We start from the raw sequence: 23,898 nt of genomic DNA, 5'->3' as shown, positions 1-23,898 counted from the left end.
TAATTTTTAAAAAAAAAAAAAACCCGATTAACCCGTTGGGCTAGCCCGAAACCCGAGCTTTTAGGGTTAGGGTTGAACTTTTATAACCCGAAAGAAATCACAACCCGATTAGCCCGCACCCGATTGACCCGCAACCCGAGCGGGTTGGCCCGAAACCCGATGGACCGGCCCGATTGACATCCCTAGATGTAATGAAGCAACGTTGGAGTTCTTAAACTTGCCACGTGCTCTACAAATATCCACAAACATTTATTATTTTTGCCACGTCATTAATTCAATTGTATCCCTGCGGCATCGGCCACGTCACACAAACATTTTCTTTAGTCAACATGGATAAAAGATCGGCCGTCGATGATTCGTCTCTGCGTTCGCAGCCGTAGATATTTATAGCAGAAAAGCTTGTGGACGCCAAAATTCGACGACTATTTACTTTTAAAATTCGGTGAATCCAAATTCCTGCTTCACTGCATTTTAGATTCTACATCTTCCTACCATTTTTGCCAAATAATTGTGTTCGCAATTAACTCAGCATCATCGAATTCTTTAATCACTTGCTCAGGTACTGTTTACGCATTAACATTTTGCAATTTTTCCATATAATTCGAGTTTATTGTTTGTTTTTTTAATGTGTACGGTATGTACTTAGCATTCAATTTGATTGGGGTTTTTATGTGCAATCATTATCATTTAGCGATTTGCTATGGTGTATAGGTGGTTTTATTGCGAGGTTTAGTTTGCAGTTTTAATTTTGATTGAGTTAATATGGCATTATTGCTAACAGCAGTTGCAGAGGGAAAATTATTGTATGCAGTTCATGCTATTCGATGGCGAATTTAATTAGTGGTGACAATTGGAGCATATGATCTCTATCAACTTTTTTTAGCAGTTTTATGTATTTAAAAGTGTTTATTAGCTGAAAACTGTGATTGATGCATTGTTGTTTTGGGTATAGCAGGATTTGAGAGTTGAGGGCATTCCTGTTTCTATTGGATCACACAGCTTTGGCATGGGAGTCATGACTGTTTCTAGTTCTTCAGGACGAATTCCATTGGGATTGAAAGCGAGAAATTTGACTCGTGCATCCTCATTGAAGAGGCTAGTAGTGTTGTCTTTCAAATCCAATGAAAGTAAACATGTATCATTGGTTGCTAAACGAGAATCTCTAGCTTTACCATTGGAGACGAATAAAGATACTAGGAAGATATCAAGGAAGGTGAAGAAGCGTCCTGAACGAGTAAAAGCAGTCGCCTCTCCAAGTATATTGGAGTTGGATTACGGCGAAGCAGGTGCTATACTTGAAAAATTATACAAGCGAAGTCCTGGTACAGATGTATCAGATGAGGAGGTCAAAATAGGAAGGGGGAAGAGACGGCGGCCTCTTAGGAGGAAGAGTGTGGAAACTGAGGAGGCAGAGAAGGAAGGGGAGGTGAGTGTGGTGAGAAGCCAGAAAAAGGGGAAAAGATTGAATCTCGAGAAGAGAATTTCTATTAGAATGAAGAAAGAAAATGAATTTGTTGCATTAGCCCAAAATAAGAAACATAGAAAGAATGATGAAGATGAGAAGATTGATAGGCTTGTTAGGGAGTATACTTCTTCGACGGATTTAGTCAGTTTAGATTGGAAGAAAATGAAGATTCCGCCTGTTCTTCCTTCGTCTGAGCACGCCTGGCTTTTCAAACTGATGCAACCTATGAAGGTAAGAATGTTAGCCTTCAATGGAAAGAGTGCAAATTTATACATAGAGTATATGCAAAAAAACAAATAAAGCAAAACCTGATTTGTGTATATCCATCGCTATGGATTTGGATTTCTAAGTTTGAATTTCTGTCTTTCAGGAAATCCTCAAAGTTAAGGAAACCTTAAAAAGTGATGTAGGAAGAGAGCTAACTGATGATGAAGTAGCAAAGAAGATAAATATGGATGTATTTCATCTGCGGAAACAGTTAGAAGTTGGTCGAGCTGCCAGAAATAAGTTGATCAAGGTAATTTAGTTTTTAATTGACTGTAAATATGCTAGCTCCCATTGCAGTTAGTTTTCAGCCTGGAGTTTATATTGAGGTTGCAGTCTCTATTTGTTTGTGGTAGGTTTCCAACCTGTAGATGTTAGAGTAGATTCAGTATGTTAAAACTATGATCAACTTACGCGTTAAATGTTGTGTAACTATAGCATTAGGAACACTGGACATGATAAGACAACTTACATAAACTAAGGTTTTAGGCTTTAATAGATTGGAGAAGTTGTATTAGTTCACTTTTTGGTCGGCCATAGGCATATGTAGATTCTCAAATTAGCTTTGAGGAAGCATCAAGTGTGTTTGACAAGACAACTTTCTAATGCTCTCTAGGTCCAATGAGTTTAAATTCAAAAGTTGCATGATAACCATTGAAACATATCTGAAGCAACCGTGGATATATTGGTTGCAGCACAACCTGCGGCTTGTTCTATTTGTCATGAATAAGTATTTTCAAGACTTTGCTAATGGCCCAAGATTCCAAGATCTCTGTCAAGCTGGAGTGAAGGGTCTTATGACTGGTATTGATCGCTTTGAACCAAAAAGGAAGTTCCGACTCTCAACATATGGCCTCTTCTGGATCAGGCATGCCATTGTTCGCTCATTAACACTGTCAAGTTTCACAAAGGTCTCCTTTGGCCTTGACTCGGTAAGTCTTTCTACATGTACTACTCTTTAAAAATGCTTCTGTGGAACACATCATAAACTGAGTTGTTTTCTGGTTTAGGTCAGGGTAGAAATCCAGAGGGCCAAGCAGGAGCTGCAATTTGAGCTTCAGAGGATGCCAACTGTTGAAGAGATTACAAAACGTGTTGGAATCTCCCCTGAAAGATACTATGAAGTGATGAGGGCATCAAAGCCTATTGCTTCTCTCCATGCACGTCATGAAGTAACCAATGAGGAGTTCATCAATGCCATTACTGATGTTGATGGTGTTGAAGGAGATAGCAGAAGACAACCAGCACTTCTCAGACTTGCTCTTGATGATGTGGTAACTTTTTAACCTGAATACTCAACCAACATAGAATTACTCTGACTTCACAAGAGGGCTACTTTTAATTGATGTAGTAGTTGTCTTAGATTTCTAATTAGTACTACTACTTTCTGTTTTTCATATCTCTGTCACTTTATGTCAAGGAAAGTTTTTTTTATCAGAATAGGATGCATAGAACATGGAGTATTACCTTTGTTAACGAGGATGCTGGTTCTCTCAACTTGTCCTAAAATTCTTATTCAAAATTTATATTCTCACATAAATTATTCTGTCCAACTTGCTCATTGTAAAAACCTATGCCTGCTTTCGACTTGGTATGTCAACAATAAATCATATATACTGGTACGCTCCGTGTTGACGTGATATTTGCAGAATTTATACCGGTCATAAATTTTGCTTAATATATCCAGTAGCAACATCACATATATAAATCCCCACCATCAATGTGCATTAATCATTTACTGCAGCATCTGTCAGTTTTTAACTTCACCTTGATCAAGAAATGAGCCTCATTCTGGTTTTCGACAGCTTGATTCTCTGAAACCGAAGGAGAGCTTGGTAATGAGGCAGAGATACGGGCTCGATGGGAAAAGAGATAGAACACTTGGAGAAATTGCTGGGAATTTGAACATTTCAAGAGAGATGGTTCGGAAGCATGAAGTGAAGGCTCTGATGAAGCTCAAGCATCCAGCTCGAGTCGATTACCTCCGCCACTACATTTACAAATGAACCAGCTCACCTTGTATAATGTGTGAATGCTTCTCTATATACCAAATCACATGTATTATACTTTGAAATTGCATAAAATTAATGTATAGTCATTATTTCTTGCGAGCACTGGTCTGCTAATATGTCAACGTTTTGCAGTGCTGTTGTAATTTTCTTGTTTAAAGCTTTATATAGATAGTTGGGGCCATGAAGAAGGCATATATACCTAGTGACAGCATAAATTTTCCAATAAATGCTGGAATCCATATATAATTGACTCTTTTGCATATGATTTACATGTATTTAATTCTAGATCTTGTCACCTAAATTTTTGAGGGTTTCTCTTACCCTAACACTTGTCTTGAAGTTAGTTCACTGTAACTTCACTGTAATCATTGGTTTTCTTAGTGGATGCAATACTTTGACAAATCTGACGTGGGAAGCTTTGGCTAAATTTGGGAGTATTTAAGGTTCCGACAAATAGCAAACTCCACTTAGCATCAGTGGCAAATATAATTAGAAAAAATAATACGCAGCAAAACACCAAATAGAAAGTGTATTTTTTTTACTATTTAATAATCCATGGATTAGGGAATAAAATCGAATGGATACTACACTTGGATTACCAACCTAAGTTAAATATTGTATAAAATTGGCAACATAAGACGTGCATAGTAAATAGGATGTGGTTCAGAATTGGTCGCAAAGTCCACTAAATAAAACGTATCTAACTTTTTAATAATGTGTTTGTTGTGAAAGTATGCAAAAGTTCGATGATGACAACCATGCGAAAAAGAAAGAACACTAGAGTTTTACGTGGTTCGATCGTAAGATCTACGTCCACGGCCAAAGGCAATATGATTCAGTATATTGAGAAATATGCAGAGATTTACAATCACTCAAGAACTCTCTCCAAGAACTCAACACCTCTAATCTAATTCTAAACCAAGAACTAATCAAGTGATAGTTTGGAGACTCTTTTCTTGAATACCGAAGTAGCTGATTAACTATTTCAGATGCAGCCTTCGTCTGCTTTTTATCAGTCCCTTCATCCTCCAACGGCTCTCTTGAGATGTTAGTTATCAAATCAGTTATAACTGTTCCAACGGCCACTTCCCGTTTCTTGGTTTGCATCAACATGCCGAAGTGCTGCATGATGCCGAAGTGCTGCATGATGCCGAAGTGCTGTATGATGCCGAAGTGCTGTATGATGCCGAAGCTCAATGAAATGCTGAGCTCAATAAACCGCCGAGCTCAATAAAACACCGAGCTCACCGAGCTCAATAAAACACCGAGCTCACCGAGCTCAATAGAACACCGAGCTCACCGAGCTCAATAAAACGCCGTGCTCAATAATATGCCGAGCTCAATAATATCTTGAACGAGCTCAACCTCTAACAAATCTACAGCTGTTGAGAATGACATTGATTTTTAGCTTGCTGCATCCAACGGTGATTGTGAGATTATACTCCAACAAACTCCACCTTAATCTCAGAATCAACAATGAATCATAATCCTCTGACAAAACCTCAAACTCATCACTCCACAAGTCCCACCAGCCCCAAGCAGTATTTAAACTTCATGGCTGGCAACGGCTTTGTCAACATATCAGCCGCATTATGCTCAGTAGATATTTTCACCATCTTGACTTCGCCTCTCTGTATTTCATCCCTTATGAAGTGCATCCGCACATCTATGTGCTTACTTCTTTCGTGAAACACTTGGTGTTTGGCAAGGCATAAGGCGCTGCTGCTGTCACAGTTTATCTCCACTGTATCTTGCTTCTCCCCAAAATCTTCTAGGATTCCCTTCAGCCATATTGCTTCTTTCACAGCCTCTGTCATTGCCATGTACTCAGCTTCCGTAGTAGATAAAGCAACCACATGTTGTAATCCAGATTTCCAGCTTATAGCAGTGCCATTTAGGGTGAACACATATCCAGTTTGAGATCTCCTATTATCTCTATTTGATGCATAATCAGAATCGCAAAACCCCACCAGTGCTCCACCTTGATCCTTACAATCTGCTCTGTACAACAGACCATAATCTGAAGCACCCTTCAAGTATCTGAGCAACCACTTCAATGCTATCCAATGCTCTCTCCCATGGTCTGACATAAATCGGCTAGTAACACTTATAGCCTGAGCCAAATCTGGTCTTGTGCACAGCATTGAATACATTATGCTTCCTATGATGTTTGCATAAGGTATCTTGCTCAGCTCTCTCCTCTCTGAGTCATTCTTTGGTTTCTGATCCATGCTCAACTTAAAGTGAGCAGCCAATGGTGTAGAGACAGGTTTGAAGTCATCAGCCTGAAATTTCTTCAAAACTCTCTGGATGTATTTCCTCTGCAACAACCTGAGCTCTCTCTTTGGCCTATCCCTCAGTATATCCATGCCAAGGATTCTCCTTGCATTTCCAAGATCCTTCATTTCAAACTTGGATTCCAGTTCAGCCTTGATTCTCTCAATCACTCCCAGATCTGCTCCTGCCACAAGCATATCATCAACATACAAAAGTAGGAAAGCAATTGGTACACCATTCCTTTCTCTGATGTAAACACAGCTATCATACTGTGATTTTCTGAAACCAATACTCATCATATGCTCATCAAACTTGAGATACCACTGCCTACTACTTTGCTTCAATCCATACAAACTTCTCTTGAGCAAACACACTTTGTCTTCATTCCCAGCCTCCATGAACCCCTCGGGTTGATGCATATATATTGTTTCTTCAAGTTCACCATGCAAGAAGGCTGTCTTGACATCGAGTTGGTGTAACTCCCAATCATACTTTGCAACAAGAGCAAGCAATATCCTGATGGAACTGTGTTTTACAACCGGAGAGAACACATCATTATAATCAATCCCCTCTTCTTGAGTGAATCCTCTAGCAACAAGCCGTGCCTTAAATCTGACACTCTCAACTTCACCAACTTCAATCTTCATCTTGAAGATCCATTTGCAGCTAATAAGCTTTTGGGTCCCTGGATTCTTCACCAAAATCCAAGTGTGGTTTTTGAGTAGTGACTGGATCTCTTCTCTCATAGCTGCAAGCCATTTCTCCTTTTCCTTACTCGACATAGCTTCAGCATAGGTGGATGGCTCTAAGCACTCCAATACCTCAGCAACACAGAGAGCAAAAAAACTCATCTCATAATCACTGAACCTAGCTGGCTTTCTGATCTCTCTTCTGTTTCTGTCCCTGGCTATAATATGTGATCTCTGATCATCATCAATCTGATCTCGTTGCTGGGGTTGCTGTGGACTTGAAGCTTCATGGGAACTTGAAGCTCCACCTCCATTCTGATCATCTGGATCACTAGGTGGTGGCTGGCCATGCTGAACTTCTTGATCAATAGATACTCTTTCACCCATCTGATCCTCAGTCTTCAAGAATGGCATATGATGCTCATGGAAGACCACATCTCGGCTCACAATTATCTTCTTGTTCCCCTCTTCAGTGCACCACAACCTGTACCCTTTTACTCCATGTTGGTACCCAACCATCACACATTTCTGAGCCCTTGCATCAAGCTTTCCCTGCTTGCAGTGGGCATATGCTCTACAACCGAACACCTTGAACTGGTTGTACTCTCTATCTCCACCATACCATCTGACATCTGGGATTTCATTTCCTATAGCTGATGATGGAGAGCTGTTAATTAGCACCGCAGCAGTACACACTGCCTCCCCCCAGAACATCTTTGGCAAGCCTGATGATAAAAGCATGCATCTGACTCTATCGAGGAGTGTTCGGTTCATTCTTTCAGCAACTCCGTTTTGTTGCGGATTAGCCGGGACTGTCCTATGCCTTTGTATCCCATTTGTTTTGCAGAAAGACTCAAAATCTTCAGATAAGAACTCCAGCCCGTTATCAGTCCTCAAGCACTTGAGAGTGGTGGATTTCTTCAACTTCATCTCTGTGCACCATTCTCTGAATTTTTCAAATGCTTGTGACTTCTGCTTTAGGATGTATATCCAGACCTTTCTGCTATAGTCATCTATTATCGACATGAAATACCTGCCTCCGCCCATAGAAGCAGGCTGAGCTGGACCCCATAAATCACAATGCGCATAGTCAAGAGGTAATTTTGAGGTGTGTTTACCAGCCTTGTATGGTAGCTTCTTGCTCTTCCCCAGAGCACAGTGTTCACATTCCTTGAACCTCTGATCACTTCCAGCCGGAATGACCCCTTTCTTGATCAGTACTCTCATCCCACTTTCTCCAAGATGGCCGAGCCTCTTGTGCCACAGACCTATATCAGAGTCCTCTGCAAGATTCACTGAAGCAACAACAGTTTCTGCTACTAGATAGTATAAACTGTTTCTTCTCTCAGCAATCAGCAAGATTTTTCCATTAAGTGAGACATTCATATAGCCTTTCTCAGAAGAAAACCTGAAACCTCTAGATTCAAGCATGCCAAGTGAAATCAAATTCCTCTTAATCTCAGGAATGTACCTGACTTGAGTAAGCAGTTTTGTTGATCCATCATGAGCTCTCAATCTGATATCTCCAATGCCTTTGATGTAGCACATCTGATCATTCCCCAACATTACTGACCCGGTTGCCTCAGAAAGGTTTTCAAACCAAGCTTTGTTGGAACAAATATGGAAGCTGCACCCGGAGTCCATTATCCAAGAACTCTCTATCCCACCACTCACCACATTCATGATCTGGGGTGGATCTGTGTCTTCTGCAAGATCAGCCTGATTTTGGGTAGCCTTCTCTTCGTTTTGCTTCCTTTTCCACGAGTAGCAATCCCTTTTGAGATGCCCAGGTTTCTTGCAGTAATGACAGCTTCGCTTCTCCTCATTTTGCTTCTGATACTTAGGCTTTTGATTCTGATTGAATTTCTTTTTCTTGCCTTTGAAAGCCTTTACATTCAAGGCTTGACTGCCACTTCCTTCATTTGTCTTCGAAGAGTTCTTTTCAAGCTCCTTTGATCGAAGAGCACACTGAACTTCTTCATATGTGATTCCAGATTCTGCATTCCGGCCAAACAGCATTGCATCTTTAAGATGCTGGAATGTTTTGGGAAGAGCATTCAAGAGCAAGATGGCCTTGTCTTCATTCTTCATGGGGCCATCTACATTCTCCAAATCATCCAGATTCTTGCTGAAATCATCAATCTGCTCTGCGAAGGGTCGGTCTTCAAGAATCTTGTATGAAAAGAGGCGCTGCTTCATGTATAGGCGATTAGCAAGCGACTTGGTCATGTACAGCGCTTCGAGCTTCGTCCATACCCCATGCGCTGTGGTTTCCTTCGCAACCTCGCGCAACACCTTGTCCGTGAGATTGAGAATAATAGCGCTATGGGCTTTCTTGGCAATCTCAGCCTTCTTCCTCACGCTCTTCTCATCGAGATCTTCTTTTTCTTTCCCCTTCGGATCAATTGGCTCGATTGCTTCATCGAGCCCTTGCTGGATCAACAGAGCCTTCATCTTGATCTGCCACAGACCAAAGTCATTCTTCCCCGAGAATTTCTCCGCTTCGTACCTCGTCGTCGTCATCGATATCAACTCCGATTGCGCTTCCCACAGACGGCGCCACTTGTTGTGAAAGTATGCAAAAGTTCGATGATGACAACCATGCGAAAAAGAAAGAACACTAGAGTTTTACGTGGTTCGATCGTAAGATCTACGTCCACGGCCAAAGGCAATATGATTCAGTATATTGAGAAATATGCAGAGATTTACAATCACTCAAGAACTCTCTCCAAGAACTCAACACCTCTAATCTAATTCTAAACCAAGAACTAATCAAGTGATAGTTTGGAGACTCTTTTCTTGAATACCGAAGTAGCTGATTAACTATTTCAGATGCAGCCTTCGTCTGCTTTTTATCAGTCCCTTCATCCTCCAACGGCTCTCTTGAGATGTTAGTTATCAAATCAGTTATAACTGTTCCAACGGCCACTTCCCGTTTCTTGGTTTGCATCAACATGCCGAAGTGCTGCATGATGCCGAAGTGCTGTATGATGCCGAAGTGCTGTATGATGCCGAAGCTCAATGAAATGCTGAGCTCAATAAACCGCCGAGCTCAATAAAACACCGAGCTCACCGAGCTCAATAAAACACCGAGCTCACCGAGCTCAATAGAACACCGAGCTCACCGAGCTCAATAAAACGCCGTGCTCAATAATATGCCGAGCTCAATAATATCTTGAACGAGCTCAACCTCTAACAAATCTACAGCTGTTGAGAATGACATTGATTTTTAGCTTGCTGCATCCAACGGTGATTGTGAGATTATACTCCAACAGTGTTATCCTAAAACAGTTTCAAATTAATTAATATGCACAGATCAATGGTCTTCGAACGTCATTTGACATCATCATTTTTTATAAGGATCATATATCCGTTTAAAAAGAAATATTAGAAGGATAAAAAATATCGTCCATGACATAAATGTCAGCATTATTTATTTTATTTTATACATTTAGTTAAACTCTGATACCAAAAGTATTATTATTATTATTATTATTATTATTATTATTATTATTATTATTATTATTATCATCATGAACGTTGCATTATACAAGCATCAAGCTCGATTTTGTTCATTTTTTATAAGATTAAATAAACAAATAAACGAAAAAAAAATCAAGTTTTTAAGTTACGTAAATGCAAAATTAATAATGACCAGGGACTTTTAATCTTAATATATGAAGAAATACGACTCCAAGTAACATTTTGACTGATGATTTGTTCTCCTTTCTAATTGTTCAAACCGAATGCAAAAGTAAGTAAACTAGTTAATTAATAGAATAAACACAGGAGATAAGCATATTCTTGAGAATCACTAATTGAGTATAATATCTTAAATACAACAACACAAATAACAATAAAAAGCTTAAACATACATAACGTGCCCATTGCAAGCATCAGCATATACTTAACATTCTTTAGCAAATAGCCTAAAGATAACGTTTTTGAACCATTGATTGATGAAACTTATAACCGGAACCAAATTCTTGTGTGCCCCAAGTGTGTTAAGTATCGATCAATGTCATGCAAAGCATTAGCAAAAACAAGTTTATTAGTATAATAAGGTGGAAATAATAACATTCACTTATTTCATACAATTAAGCACTAATTTCCCATTATGGCAAAATATATGGAATGTTTAGTGGAAAAGAGAAACAATGGAAGACAGCAAAAAGGAAATGTGATCTCACCATCATAAACTATGCTGAGAAAGTAAGAGATTTGACTGACAACCATTTCTCCAAGTGTATAATCTTCCTAGCTGGTAATTTGATTAGTAGAAAAACTTTGAATTAAAATGTAAAAAGTAATGTTGATACCAAATGCTCAAACACTACTGTTACAACATTGGTTATGAGCATAAAGCAGACAAAATGAACTCATGCCATTTTACTTGGTTATTTGGTTTCACCATTCAGAGAGAGATTTAGAAACTGGAATTAAATGGATTACATCAATTGTTATAAGTGGACAGTGGAAGTCTTGTAACATCTTCCACTTGCAAGAGAACCAGACTGCCAACTTATTCTTTTATATATCTTCCTGGTTTAGTCTCTTTCCTGTCTTAAAATTATTATTAAGAGAGTACTAAAATTATTTTGAAACAACAAAATCAAGGAAATAGAATTCTTTCATCATGTAAGCACCCATATATTTTACTCACGTCTTCTTTTTCTCATCATTTAGGTAAGGATTATTCTACTCCACAAATCTGCTCTACTCTTATTCCTACAATTGTATGCATGTTATTCTTCTTTCCTCCTTGCACTATATATACCTCTCTTAGGATTATAAGCAGCTATAGAAAAAACAACAATCAGCAATAGCATTGCATAACTCGGATATTCAAAACATATGGAAGAGAAACTTCGTATAGCAGTAGGCATTTTGGGTAACGTTTTCTTCCCCGAGTCTTCAACCTTATCATTATATATGTGAAATTCGTTGTAGCATTGAATTTTAAGCATCTTTTGATTTTTATTGCAGGGAATGCAGCCTCTATCTAACTCTATGCTGCACCAATGTAACTACGATAATCCAAAATATTTATAAAACTGAAAATACGCAACAATGTTATGTTATGTTCTGGTCTTGATCTACATCTAAAATTTTCAGATTCACTTTCTCACAGGTGATAAGGAAAAAGAGCACCGAAGAGTATTCATGCATGCCATATATCATGGCCCTATTAAACTGCTTCCTCTACACTCGGTATGGTTTGCCAGTTGCAAGTTACAAGTGGGAAAACTTTCCTGTGGTGACAATCAATGGATTAGGGATATTTCTGGAGCTATCCTTTATATTGATATATTTCTACTATGCTTCAACAGATGGAAAGGTAAGTTATCTTGCATTTAGCAAGAATAAACTGTTAATATGAGTGAAAAAATTCTTGCATGGCAGGAAGCGAAAAGACGAGCATTATTAATTATAACTTTAACGAAATTGCAGAAAAAGGTGGCCATGATGACTCTACCTGTTCTCCTGCTGTCTTGTTCAGTAGTACTAATATCAACATTTGTATTCCATGATCACCATCATCGCAAGGCGTTTGTTGGAAGTGTAGGACTGGTAGCATGGGTAGCAATGTATGGTTCTCCACTGGTGGTTGTGGTGAGTACTTTTGTCAATTGGAAAATTCATATTCTCCTTTGAAGATTTCTGATATAGCTGTTCTAATTATGTCAGAGAAAAGTGATACAGACGAAGAGCGTGGAATTCATGCCATTCTACCTGTCGCTTTTCTCATTTCTAGCAAGTTCGCTTTGGATGGCATATGGACTATTGAGCCACGATCTTTTTCTTGCGGTTAGTGTGATTATAAGGTCTCTTTGTAATGAAAACGACTCACGTAAATAACAAACTCTTGTATCTACAGTCTCCAAATTTGGTGGGTAGCCCACTAGGCATCCTGCAGCTCTTCCTGTACTGCATATACAGGAATAGGGGAAGTGAGAAACAACCTCAGAAATGAACAGAGGATTCCCATTTTTCCTATCTGATAATCAATTTTTTCAGGAGATATTTTCCGCTAGTTTCTGACTTCTCTGATTCCTTTTTTTTGACAAGGCAACTAGTTGATGTACGTGTGAATAAATGCCAGAAAGCAGAGAAAGAGACAGATGCAGAATCATATGGCCACACCTCACAAAGGGAATGAGGACAAATTTGCAGAATGCTTGAGAAACTACTACTATAACTATAAATGAAAGTTTACTAAAGAGTGTACACAACAGTTGATATGCAAAAAAACGTTGTTCATCATTCTGTATAAAACCTGCTTCCTTTTCAACCTCTCGAGAAATCACCTGACAGCAGGCTCCATGGTCACCTGAAAGAATAAGAATGAAGTATTAGTAAACCAACTGCCTTTCAGAGTTTGATATACAATCCCCAATTTGGCTAAAAGTTAAAGTTATAGCTCAATCATTCCCATAATCGAACACAAAAATTCTAACGCAGCATTATCTCATTTCACTCGATGTCACCACGAGTCCACAATGGCCTAGAACTCCCACTCTCAATCCCCATTGTCATGTTGCCATTAGGTATCATTGATCAAAGGAAAGCATCCATAAACCAGCCAAATATTGAAGGTTCAAATAACCATAACATGATTTGATATTTTCATCTTGGTTTGTCATGTCATGACTCATGATTTGTACAAAGCTGTTACTGTTTCTCAAAAGTGAGCAAATATTGGTTTTGAAAAACATGTCAATATTTCACTCTACTTACTTTTATCCTTCAATACATGTATACTTGTGTCTCAAAATATATGCTTTCATTTCTATTTATTCAACAAAAATAAGGGATGAGGCATGGGTGTATTTCACACAATACACTGACATATTTTCCTAAAGCCTTGAAGAAAGCTTCATCCTTGGTGAAAATAGCATCTAAGCACCGTGGCAGGCACGATTGATGGGTTCGGTTCTGTCTTGCACAGCAAGCCTCTCCGAAACATCAGCCAGTGATTTCATATTACACCTGATCAGTGCTTCGACAAAGTAGCATGTTTCGTCTTGTGTGTTCCCTTCTGGCACATCCACCACAAACGATTCAATCACCACTGTCCCAGGTCTCCCATCAATGACCTCAGGATGAACAGATGCAACGGAAGAGTAGTTCTGCAACAAATGCATGGCAATTGTTATACCAGAAGATTAATGCACAGAGAAAGAAGAAGAGCAGTCAGACAAGATCTAATGAGTCAATACAACTATGTTCACCCTGAAACTATGACAAGACAACAATATAAGCATGCTATTGAAGTGAATGCATAGTGATTCTAAAGACTATAGAGTGTGGCTGTAACTCTGAAACCTCTCCAACGTTCCACCCCGCACGCACACAATACTATGTAGGTTAGAAACACCTTTAAACCTATTCACCGATCCATATACTTATCAATGAATGGTCAGAACTTTGTTAAGCGACACGATATGGTCAACAAGTATTCATACCTGAACCTACTATAAGAGAAAGAAACAATAGAAAACTAACAAAGTAGAGGACAAATGTTGATAATGGTTTAACTCCTAACAAATTAGTTGACCTAGAAAACTAAAAGGGAGAAGGAACTATTATCGTACTCTGAGTCTGTGGTCTCCACCGACGATTCTTACACTACGTATGCGTTCATTATCATCAAGAAGCTCCAATCTCTCGGTGCTGGTGGTAGCAGGGAGACCAGACTTAACATCAACTTCCCTCATACTGCTGATTTCAAGATTCCCCTGCACAATGCAACGGCTGACAAAAGGTTTGTACTTCTGTGGTTGATCAAACCTCCTGACCAGAGACCAAACCTAGAAGAAAGCAACCAAATCAGTTACCATGAGTATAAATGGATTAATCTATAAAAGATGTTTCTGTATAAGCAGCAAACCATCACTTGACTTCCAGCATATAACATAGCAAAACAAATAACAAATCAACCTCCCTGAAAACATCAATGCTAGTAGCCACCATCATCATGTGCACCTTGATTCGATTTCGAAAGGAATAAATATCTTAAACTTTCATTTGGTCTTTTCCCTCTTTAAACCTTGCTCCTAATAAAAACATAGCAACAAACCAAATCCTCCAGAAATATTAAACCTTGCTCCTAGTCGAAAAACTTAATATCATTATTGTATTATCAGAAGACATAAAAAATACTAAATGATCTAAACAAAATTTCAAGCGTAAGCTAACAGTATCACCCTTCAATGTAATCAATTCAGATCAAAACTAACTAATGAGAGATATTATTTGCAGGAAAACAAAAAATTAACAATATTGAAACAAGCAAAGAAGCACAGTAACCTTTTTTTTCTTTTCTGGTGAATCTATCATCAAAGAATCCAGACAATTTGAAAATAAACAGATTAAACGAAAACCGAATCAAAACTTCAAATCAATAATTCCATCACAACCAATAGAGAAACACTATTAACATCATCCCTCATCCAATCAGAGCTCACCAACAGGACATAAATCAAAACCGTAGTCACCACAACAGTCGATAAAATAAAACGAAAATAAATAAAACAAAACGTGATATTACAAGATGGACGGGCGCCTTAATATGCTTGATGAGGAACGAAGTGCATTGATTAGCGTTAATCTCGTGCGTGTGATGCTTCCGTATATACTCTCTCTCCACCGCGCTCAATCCTTTGATGTTCATCATGTTCAGCGAGATCCGTACAGACTCAGCACACCCATTTTCGAGACGCCTCATCTTCATCATCAGTGTACTTCCCTAAATGGAATTAAATATACCACCTCATATTTCTTTTTCAATATTATATTTTATTTAAAATCTGTGAATTAAAAAGATTTTTGTTTATTTGAAATAAACTTTGTAGTATATAATTTTATGAACAGTAAATTTTGTGTTTATTATTTTACTTTTATTTTATAGTACTATGTAAAAGATATAAGTGAAATCGAAAACATCAACCTTATTAGACGAAGGAGAAGTGTTTTACCAACTAATACACGTATAATCTTGTATAGAAATGTTTATAGTCAATGTCACTTTATAGTTAATGATCATGCTCAAGAAAACTATGGATATCTAGTCATCACACCAAAACAATAGAGACAATATGGTTCGTGGATTTCTTACAAAAGTATTTATTTTAAAATTACGAGAAGTTCATCTGGTAAAAAAATTTTCTAAGTAATATTTCCGCTCATATAATCAATAGTCTAAAATTCATTCAAGAGTGGTTACATTTAAAATTAGTGGGTTTCAAAATTTAATTGTGGCATTTTATGTGGTACATTTATTGTAGTAATGGTAATCCGAAAGTACAAAAAAAACTATTAAATGAGCTACCAAGAAAACACGTTTGATTAGTCATATCATAGTATAATATCCACTAAACAACTATCTAAATTGCGTCGGCATTAGTATAATTTTGAATTTGAAATCTCGAATGTTAACATTTTTATGAGGCTCCACGTTCGTCTCATTCCTTAACTATTCATGGGCTCCACTGCACTTTTTATCCCATCTCTTAACTAAGAGACAACACCTGCAACCCTCCATCTCCTAACCATCTCATCCCTTAACTATTCATTTAATTTCATTTTTTTATTTTTATTTCCAACAAATTCAATTAATAAAAACACACTTCATTAAATAAAAGAAAATTACAATTTAAAATCCTAAAAAAAGCACACATAATTAAAATCTTAAAAAAAATAAAAAAAAAAGACATAATTTAAAATATTAGAAATTAAAAACTGCACACTTAAATTATAAAAATTACTCCGCCGGCGAATCATCACTCAAAGGCGGTGGTGGTGCACCCGTTTGAGGTGGAATACCAAGTTGTCTTGCCAGATACGCAATGCCGGCAATATGGGCTTGATATTGGTCAGACGTCATGCGGGAAGTGTCAGCCATCGTGGCGGTGAAGTACATGGACATTAGGGAGGGCGACGGCGTGCCTTGGGAGCCTGCCTGGCTTGATTCGCCTCGGCCCCTCCCTGCGCGAGCTCTAGCCGCCTTCGCCGCCTTGTTCCCTTGCGGCCGACGTCGTGTACCGGAGGAGCCCCCTGCATCGAATGTCTCAACCTCTTGTGAGGCGTTGCCTTCCCCGCCCTCACTAGACGAGTATTGGATGACGACCTACGTCCTCCACCTCTTCCTCCTCGTTTCCGGATCCGCAACATGCAGAGCTTCCACCGCCTCGTCCTCCTCCTCTGCTGGCTCGTCCTCCTCCGCCTTCTCCTTTTCTAGCTCTGGTCGGAAGGTTTTCCGGAGTGTGTTCCTCCGGAATATTCTCTCTAATTTAGGATAATCCCTGCGTTTGCCCATACATTGGGTGCCCAGCGACGAACTGGAACCGGAAGCACCCAAAACATTGTACATGCCCCCAGTCCCAAGTCGTAGCAGCCCTCGCCGCCGGAGTTTCCGTCATCGGACATTTTTGCAGAAATTGCAGAGGAAAGAGAGATGATATGATAATGATGAGAAGAAAAAAAGATGATAGATAGTGTGTTTGTGTGTAAAATGAAAAAGTAATGAGAGTATTTATAGAAAAAAATAAAAAATAAATAAATTCAAACGGTAATATTACCGTTTTAAAATTTTAATTTTTAAATTTTTTTGTCCTGAAAATAGATTTTAAAAAAATTATTTATTGCGTCAGCATGACGACGCCCACTCGCGGGCCAGAGCTAGCCAGCTTCATCGCCCCAGAGAGACACGCGACGCGACGGGGGCATGCATCGCTATCTCGATGCTGGCTCGTCTCGCCGAGACGAGACCGAGCCCTCATCTAGATGGCAATGCGGATGCTATGAAATGGGCTATTTTCTAAATTTCGAATTTGATATTATAAGAAATTTAGAAAATAGTTTGATGGAGAGCATAAACAATAAACAATGGTTTGACAATTTTCTTGGTACTTTTAACCTCCCTCTAATTTTCTTAGGAAATATGTCGATGATCGGTTTCTATAATAGGATGTGACAAAAATATCAATACATAAATACTTTATTAAATAGTACTTAATATAAAATTCAGGTTCAAAAATCAAAACCATGAAATACATGGGGAAAAAAGCAAACCTATACCACGAGGAAACTCGAATGTCGGCTATAAAAAAAAGCAAGCCACATTCTCATTTTCCTAATTTTATCCCTACATTTAGTAATATACCCCATGATAACTTGATGTACTAAATCTAACTCATGGAAAATAATTGTAAATGTAATTTTCTATGAATCAAGTCGACTTTAGTGTGTCGCCCCACCTCGACAAACGAAGCAAAAACGACAACACTTCCGTTGGATCTTTCAGAGAGTAGGAAGCTAATGTTTCCCTCGGAAACGTTGACACAACAATACCATGGCCTTGTCCTCTACTCTTAAGAACCTATACAATTCAAAATAATAATAAAAAATCAAAATTAATTATCGACCTGAGTATTGAAATTTTTGATTTGATTTTTTGTTATTTGAATGGACCTTAAATGCATCTTCGTCAGTTTTATCATCGCCAATGTAGAAGGGGATGACGTCATCGCTAGAATCCGAGAACCCTAGCGTTTTGAGAAGATATAACAAAGCATCACCTTTGTTCCACTCGATAGAAGGCCTAATCTCTAAAACTTTCTTCCCGCGAGTTAGATGAAATATAGGATATTCTGAAAGCAAATTACGTATTCTGTCCTCCAGATCTCCAAAATCCTACATCATTATATGCATAAGTGATAAGTGATTTAAAATAAATTGTTGGAACATGAACACATGTGCACTTTCGCTTTCGCTTTCGCTGTCGTTTAGTGTAGACTTTACCTCGCTCAAGACATGTCTGTAATGAACGGAGATGCAAAACGTATTATCCTCCACAAACACACCTGGGATGTCCAAGGTTCTTTGTTTCATCTCTTCTAACAGCTGTGTGAAACAAGTGTATATAAATGAATTAATCTAAAATTTGCATTTACACACAATTTAGTTAGGCTCATTATCATACCTTCTTAATTGTAGGCAGGTACTCCTGAGCAGGTTGGAAAATTGTGATTTTGTTGCCCTACCACATCCAATAAAACTTTAAAATTCATGATACAGAAAATAATAGTGATTAAATTAAATATAAATAAAAAAAACAAAACCTTTTTATCCATTGTGTTTGTTTGAAACTTGTTGTCATAAGAATTTACATGCGATGGAGGCCCCATTATGTCCATTCCATGGCTCCCAGCGTAGTAAATTTCATCCAACTTAACAAATCCATACACCTGATCATTATAAGACACACTCTTTCAAAGGTAGAAAATACCCAAAAAAAATCAATCTCGTATTTTATTTCATCGTGAATTAAAACACGAGTATATTTTACCTTGTCACGACTTCTACCGCTTATTATAGCTGTTGGAAAGTGTTTTGCCACCTCTCGCACAGCACATCGCATCTTCAAAATTCAATTATATTATTGATAAAATAAAGGTTATATTGGAAATTTTATGGTTAAAATGATTGGTTCTACATTTACCCTCGTGAAAAAACTAAAACTTACCGCATCGGACATGAAAGCGCGTTCGGGATCGTTAACAATGGGAGAAAGTGTGCCGTCATAGTCCAAAAACACGACTATTTTCTTCCCTAGTGTCGCCTCGCCCGTCGTCTCATTAAACCAAGTTAATGCTGAAGGATGCTCCTTCTACAAATTTCAATATACTAATTCAATTAGCTAATAGTAATATCTTAATTAGGAAAAAGTAAACTACACTGATGGATAAATATACATTTAACTTTTTAAAACTGAATGATCTAACAAAATTATTTCATAATGGATGGGAACTCACCAGCCACGAAGTATATATTTCATCGGGCTGATTGGGCTCTACGATACTGGGTTCAGATCCAGTTGAATTGGGCCCAGATAGATAGCCTACAGCTTTGTTGTAAAACCTCCTAATATTTTCCTTCACCATAATTCTATCTGCAATTAAAAAATTCATTAGTTTCTCATTTAAGTGGAATATTTTGAAACTTGGAAAAAGAAAAGGAGCAAATAATTACAAATAAATAACGCATCACCCATATTATTTTGAGACTTGGTTATGCTGGAGCATGGTTTTAAAGAGGGATTTATTAGTACATACAAGTGAGTGCCAACTTAAAAAAACAAGTTTCTGTGTGTGTGAACAAACACATTTGTATCGAGATTAATATATATAAACCGAAAAAGACAGATAGAAATAATACAGAAAGTCTTTTTCTTGGAAAAGTTTATGGATTTTGAACAAATTCTAAAAAGTATGGGGGCCACAAGTAAATTAATATACTACTACTACTATTTATCCAAATTAATTCCCAAATGAAACAATAAAATTATCAACCTGTTATAAAGAGATTATCCAGTAATCACATTATCTCTACTGTGCAAATATGTGCCAAATGCAAAAAACTAAACTTGTCACAGTCATAATAGCAAAACCATTAATAAAAAATAAATCAATCTAAATCAAGAATATATAGTTGATCAAAGCATCTTTATAAATGAGTATAGTAGTAAATGATTTAAGTCAGATTCTGGTGACTCAACATTACATGGCTGATTGAAAAGCTGTCTATTTAAAGACATAAAGTTGTAATATAGTAATTTCTAGTTAACTTGTCTTAATCAACACCTTATATTTTCCATAACACCGACATTTATTTATTTAAATGAGTCTCATATGCATGAATCATTCTGGCGCCACAATCCCAACAACCTCTTCCAACGGCCGCCAACTGTTTTTTCTTACTCTCTCTCTCATCAATGAGTCATATTTACAATAAACTAGTAATTCTTTAATGACTATATGGAAGGAAAATATGTATAATAAAGCATTAAAGAAGGAATAAATAAATTAACAATGGTGTGGAAAAAGACAGAAAACAGAGGGTTTCTAGGAAACATCAAGTAAGAAATAATAACATAAGAGGAAAAAGACCAAGATTGGGTGCGTGTCAACAAAGGATGTGAAGGTTTAGAAGGTGGAGGAATTAGGAGAAGACACTTCAACCATCAAACACGCTTTAAACTGATTTTTTTTATGAAAAAGAGACTTTTTCATATGAAAGTTCAGTTTACTGCAAAATGACAAATGAAAAGTCCAAAAAACCTAAACTATCTGGAAACTGAGTTAGTACAGGATAATATTATGAATAGGACAGCTTAAAGTACAACTTCCAATTAGGGCTGGCAATTTTCGACACGACACGATAATCCGACACGAATCCGCACGAAATTATTGGGTTGGGGTCAAGTCTTATTGGATCCGTGTCCTTATCGGGTTGACCCATTAAGAACTCGATAATTTCGGGTTGGGTTCGGGTCGGATGCGGGTCGGATACGGGTAACCCATTAAAAATAATATTATTATTTTTATTATTATTTAAAAATATATATATTACTTTAATTTTTTAATTTCTTATAAATTAGGTTTATATAGTATAAAACGAATTTTAATTGTGTAAATTAGGTTAAAAATTAAGGTTTAATCGTGTAATATTAGGTTTTAATCGTGTAATATCAGGTTCGGGTTGTTATCGTGTCGTGTCAACCCATATTATATCGTGTCGATAATGGGTTCGTGTCGGGTGCGGGTCGTGTTCGGATTTGAAGGTAGCAGGTCGGGTTCGTATTCGGATTTACAGTTTCCTTAACAGGTCGGGTTCAGGTTATGCCTTATTGGGTTGGGTCATTATCAGGTTGACCCAATAACGACCCAATCCGCACGATTTGCCAGCCCTACTTCCAATACATAGTAGTGCATTAATGTTCAAATAGTAATGATAAATTGATCATAATGCATGCTAAACTTTAATTGCAATTATTAAATCTTCTAACGACGTTCTATCATTCTCCCATAAATAATAAAGTATATGGGTTCTATTGTAAAATTTTGACTTATATAATGTTAAATTAAGGGTGAGATCCCACATTTGTATGGTGGCAAAAATTTTGATTAATAGATGTTGATTAATTTTTATGAGAGAATGAAAATAATAAAATGAGACTATTTTGTCCTTAAAAAACATCCGCATAAGGAAAGGAAATATAATCAATTAATATTTGGATGGAGATAGTAAACATCCTCCTAATGTATGATATTCTATTTGATGTTTTACCAAAACATTTCGATTTAGAAAAAAATATTAAATCGTGGCCGTTCGCTAATCGGCTCAAGAGAAGGATCCATTTCTCCAGACTTACGTGGTCATAGGCCCAGCCAGGTCACTGGGCCCACATAGACACGTGTGCGGTGAATATTCACTAGCTAACTACCTTGATTCGCTGAAGAAAAAGGTAACCGAAAAAACACCGCCACGACCTCTCCCAGTCGTCGCAACGGCGCGTGGCGCCACTCTGCTACAGTAAACAGTGGGGTGGAGCTACACGCGCGATGGAGAGCGTGGGGTACCCTAATCTGCCACTTTAAAAGGACGACCGCCAACCGCTTTCCCGTTTCCCGAGTAATGAAAAACCATTGAAAATTACCAGAATAATAGATCCAGCCAAAACAAACACAGAAAATTGAAATTGAACACGCATTATTGCAATTTAAGCTCCTACATGCATGATGAGAATGCAGAGAAATACGAGATTATAATGAAAATGATTAAATGAAAAAGGGCCCCTTTATCAATTTTATGTTTCTTAATTAAGAAGAAAAAAGCAACAATGTTTTGAAAGAAGGTATTGATTTGTATATATATGTGCGTGTGTGTGTACCTAATGTAGTAAGAAGACTTACAGGGGACGTTTCTTCAGCCAAATAGAGAGAGAGAGTGTGAGAAAGAGAGAGAGGAGATGGGAGGAATGGTGGGGATATTTATGGAGGAAGAAAGGGGGTTTAGACGAAGGAGTCGGGATACTGTCATAATCATGGTCAATATTTTGGCAATTTTTTGTTTTAATTATCATTTGCGTTTTCCTTATTTGTCCCGAATTTTTTGCCTCACCGAGATTACCAGATTGTCCTTCTAAATTCCCTAACTCCCTTCGTTTCATAGTAATGGAGGTTGGTTTCTGGATTACAAGAGATAAAACTGGTCGTAATACAACCCAAAAGAAGGAATACATAATGGAAAACTGAAACTGATTACAATGGAAAAATCGAAACAAATAAACCGTGAATAGTAGTTAGCCGAGTCGAAGAGTCCTCTTCCTGCAAGACGAGATACGCCCCGGTAGTGCTCTCGGATTGACGTTTCGTCCTCAAAGATAAAACGACTACGTCTCTGGTGAAGCAGCACCGCTATCAGCAGAGCTCCGGCGAACTGGATGGAGGAGAGGGCAGAGCTTCGACAGAAAAGACAGTGCAGAGAGGGAGGGAGCATTGTGAATTGGTGTAGAGATGCATGGAATGACTAGCCTATGTATAGGCTCAGTCCACTGCATGGGTCAACCAGCCATGATGGTTGTCATCATTGCGAGGCTGTAACCGCCGACCGTTACAAGGCGTTACGAGAGCTGGAGAGGCTGACCCTGCACTGACGTATCGGGACACGCGGCGCATCTAGGTTTGTTCACGACGTGGACTTCATCACGTGTCAGCCATGTAGGCTTTACCGCGTCATACTGACGAGGTGTCATCCCCCTTAGCTCGCTGACATGGAAACATTAGTGCTCTAAAAAGAACTAGATCGTGAATAGTAATTAGCCAAGTCGAGGAGTCATCTTCCCGCAAGATGAGATACGCTCCGGTAGTGCTCTCGGATTGACGTTTCGTCCCCAAAGATAAAACGACTATGTCTCTGGTGAAGCAGCACCGCTATCAGCAGAGCTCCGGCGAACTGGATGGAGGAGAGGGCAGAGCTTCGACAGAAAAGACAATGCAGAGAGGGAGTGAGCTTTGTGAATTGGTGTAGAGATGCATGGAATGGCTAGCCTATTTATAGGCTCAGTCCACTGCATGGGTCAACCAGCCATGATGGCTGTCATCATTGCGAGGTTGTAACCGGCGACCGTTACAAGGCGTTACGAGAGCTGGAGAGGCTGACCCTGCACGGACGTATCAGGACACGCTGCGCATCTAGGTTTGTTCACGACGTGGACTTCATCATGTGTCAGCCATGTAGGCTTTACCGCGTCATACTGACGAGGTGTCATTCCGCTTAGCTCGCTGACGTGGAAACGTTAGTGCTCTAAAAACAACTAGACCAACCAGCCTTGGGTCGAACCCAAGCA

At 38.3% G+C, this 23,898-nt stretch overlaps 4 protein-coding genes across 6 annotated transcripts; 2 read left to right on the top strand and 2 right to left on the bottom strand.

Annotated features, from left to right (window-relative positions):
* The first annotated feature begins 410 nt into the window (after positions 1 to 410).
* LOC121752980 (RNA polymerase sigma factor sigE, chloroplastic/mitochondrial-like) lies at positions 411 to 3,843 on the top strand. The gene is made up of 6 exons (XM_042148101.1): positions 411 to 559; positions 956 to 1,696; positions 1,836 to 1,982; positions 2,425 to 2,661; positions 2,740 to 3,003; positions 3,535 to 3,843. The coding sequence occupies exons 2-6, from the start codon at positions 1,007 to 1,009 to the stop codon at positions 3,733 to 3,735; spliced, it is 1,539 nt and encodes a 512-aa protein (XP_042004035.1). The 5' UTR covers positions 411 to 559; positions 956 to 1,006; the 3' UTR covers positions 3,736 to 3,843.
* Positions 3,844 to 10,841: 6,998 nt separating this feature from the next.
* On the top strand, positions 10,842 to 13,435 carry LOC121751811 (bidirectional sugar transporter SWEET3-like). The gene is made up of 5 exons (XM_042146604.1): positions 10,842 to 10,919; positions 11,839 to 12,045; positions 12,159 to 12,320; positions 12,396 to 12,515; positions 12,586 to 13,435. Exons 1-5 carry the CDS (start codon positions 10,842 to 10,844, stop codon positions 12,679 to 12,681), a joined length of 663 nt encoding a protein of 220 aa, XP_042002538.1. The 3' UTR covers positions 12,682 to 13,435.
* LOC121752452 (abscisic acid receptor PYL8-like) lies at positions 12,238 to 15,465 on the bottom strand. 3 transcript variants are annotated; one of them, XR_006040311.1, is made up of 6 exons: positions 15,259 to 15,465; positions 14,303 to 14,518; positions 13,557 to 13,837; positions 12,985 to 13,038; positions 12,441 to 12,635; positions 12,238 to 12,377 (listed from the first exon to the last, which is right to left on the bottom strand). XR_006040311.1 is itself a non-coding variant. In XM_042147533.1 (3 exons), exons 1-3 carry the CDS (start codon positions 15,442 to 15,444, stop codon positions 13,607 to 13,609), a joined length of 633 nt encoding a protein of 210 aa, XP_042003467.1. In that variant the 5' UTR covers positions 15,445 to 15,465; the 3' UTR covers positions 13,380 to 13,606. The 3 variants fall into 3 exon arrangements, 1 of the variants encoding a protein (XP_042003467.1); XR_006040310.1 differs by lacking the exons at positions 12,238 to 12,377; positions 12,441 to 12,635 and having other exon boundaries at positions 12,875 to 13,038; XM_042147533.1 differs by lacking the exons at positions 12,238 to 12,377; positions 12,441 to 12,635; positions 12,985 to 13,038 and having other exon boundaries at positions 13,380 to 13,837.
* A 2,221-nt stretch (positions 15,466 to 17,686) lies between these two features.
* LOC121750714 (probable trehalose-phosphate phosphatase 3) lies at positions 17,687 to 22,574 on the bottom strand. The gene is made up of 9 exons (XM_042145307.1): positions 22,463 to 22,574; positions 19,523 to 19,659; positions 19,234 to 19,377; positions 19,057 to 19,128; positions 18,830 to 18,955; positions 18,691 to 18,747; positions 18,510 to 18,611; positions 18,180 to 18,401; positions 17,687 to 18,087 (listed from the first exon to the last, which is right to left on the bottom strand). Exons 2-9 carry the CDS (start codon positions 19,649 to 19,651, stop codon positions 17,938 to 17,940), a joined length of 1,002 nt encoding a protein of 333 aa, XP_042001241.1. The 5' UTR covers positions 19,652 to 19,659; positions 22,463 to 22,574; the 3' UTR covers positions 17,687 to 17,937.
* Between the last annotated feature and the right edge of the window lie 1,324 nt (positions 22,575 to 23,898).

Source organism: Salvia splendens, chromosome 10, assembly GCF_004379255.2.
Source record: "Salvia splendens isolate huo1 chromosome 10, SspV2, whole genome shotgun sequence".
Lineage (NCBI taxonomy): Eukaryota > Viridiplantae > Streptophyta > Magnoliopsida > Lamiales > Lamiaceae > Salvia > Salvia splendens.
Note: the sequence above shows the minus strand (reverse complement) of the source record. Positions and strands in the feature narration are given on the sequence as shown.

What these genes read in the sequence shown, in the direction of transcription:
- LOC121752980 (XM_042148101.1), top strand. Translation starts at nt 1,007, where the DNA reads ATGGGAGTCATGACTGTTTCTAGTTCTTCAGGACGAATTCCATTGGGA. An exon ending in TCTCCTTTGGCCTTGACTCG is followed by an intron (nt 2,662 to 2,739) that starts GTAAGTCTTTCT and finishes TTTCTGGTTTAG; the next exon opens with GTCAGGGTAGAAATCCAGAG. An exon ending in GACTTGCTCTTGATGATGTG is followed by an intron (nt 3,004 to 3,534) that starts GTAACTTTTTAA and finishes GGTTTTCGACAG; the next exon opens with CTTGATTCTCTGAAACCGAA.
- LOC121751811 (XM_042146604.1), top strand. Translation starts at nt 10,842, where the DNA reads ATGTTTAGTGGAAAAGAGAAACAATGGAAGACAGCAAAAAGGAAATGT. An exon ending in ATGCTTCAACAGATGGAAAG is followed by an intron (nt 12,046 to 12,158) that starts GTAAGTTATCTT and finishes ACGAAATTGCAG; the next exon opens with AAAAAGGTGGCCATGATGAC. An exon ending in GTTCTCCACTGGTGGTTGTG is followed by an intron (nt 12,321 to 12,395) that starts GTGAGTACTTTT and finishes TAATTATGTCAG; the next exon opens with AGAAAAGTGATACAGACGAA.
- LOC121752452 (XM_042147533.1), bottom strand. Translation starts at nt 15,444, where the DNA reads ATGATGAAGATGAGGCGTCTCGAAAATGGGTGTGCTGAGTCTGTACGG. An exon ending in TTAAGGCGCCCGTCCATCTT is followed by an intron (nt 14,519 to 15,258) that starts GTAATATCACGT and finishes GCTTTCTTCTAG; the next exon opens with GTTTGGTCTCTGGTCAGGAG. An exon ending in GTGGAGACCACAGACTCAGA is followed by an intron (nt 13,838 to 14,302) that starts GTACGATAATAG and finishes CATTTGTTGCAG; the next exon opens with AACTACTCTTCCGTTGCATC.
- LOC121750714 (XM_042145307.1), bottom strand. Translation starts at nt 19,651, where the DNA reads ATGGTGAAGGAAAATATTAGGAGGTTTTACAACAAAGCTGTAGGCTAT. An exon ending in AAATATATACTTCGTGGCTG is followed by an intron (nt 19,378 to 19,522) that starts GTGAGTTCCCAT and finishes TGAAATTTGTAG; the next exon opens with AAGGAGCATCCTTCAGCATT. An exon ending in CAAACACAATGGATAAAAAG is followed by an intron (nt 18,748 to 18,829) that starts GTTTTGTTTTTT and finishes TGGATGTGGTAG; the next exon opens with GGCAACAAAATCACAATTTT.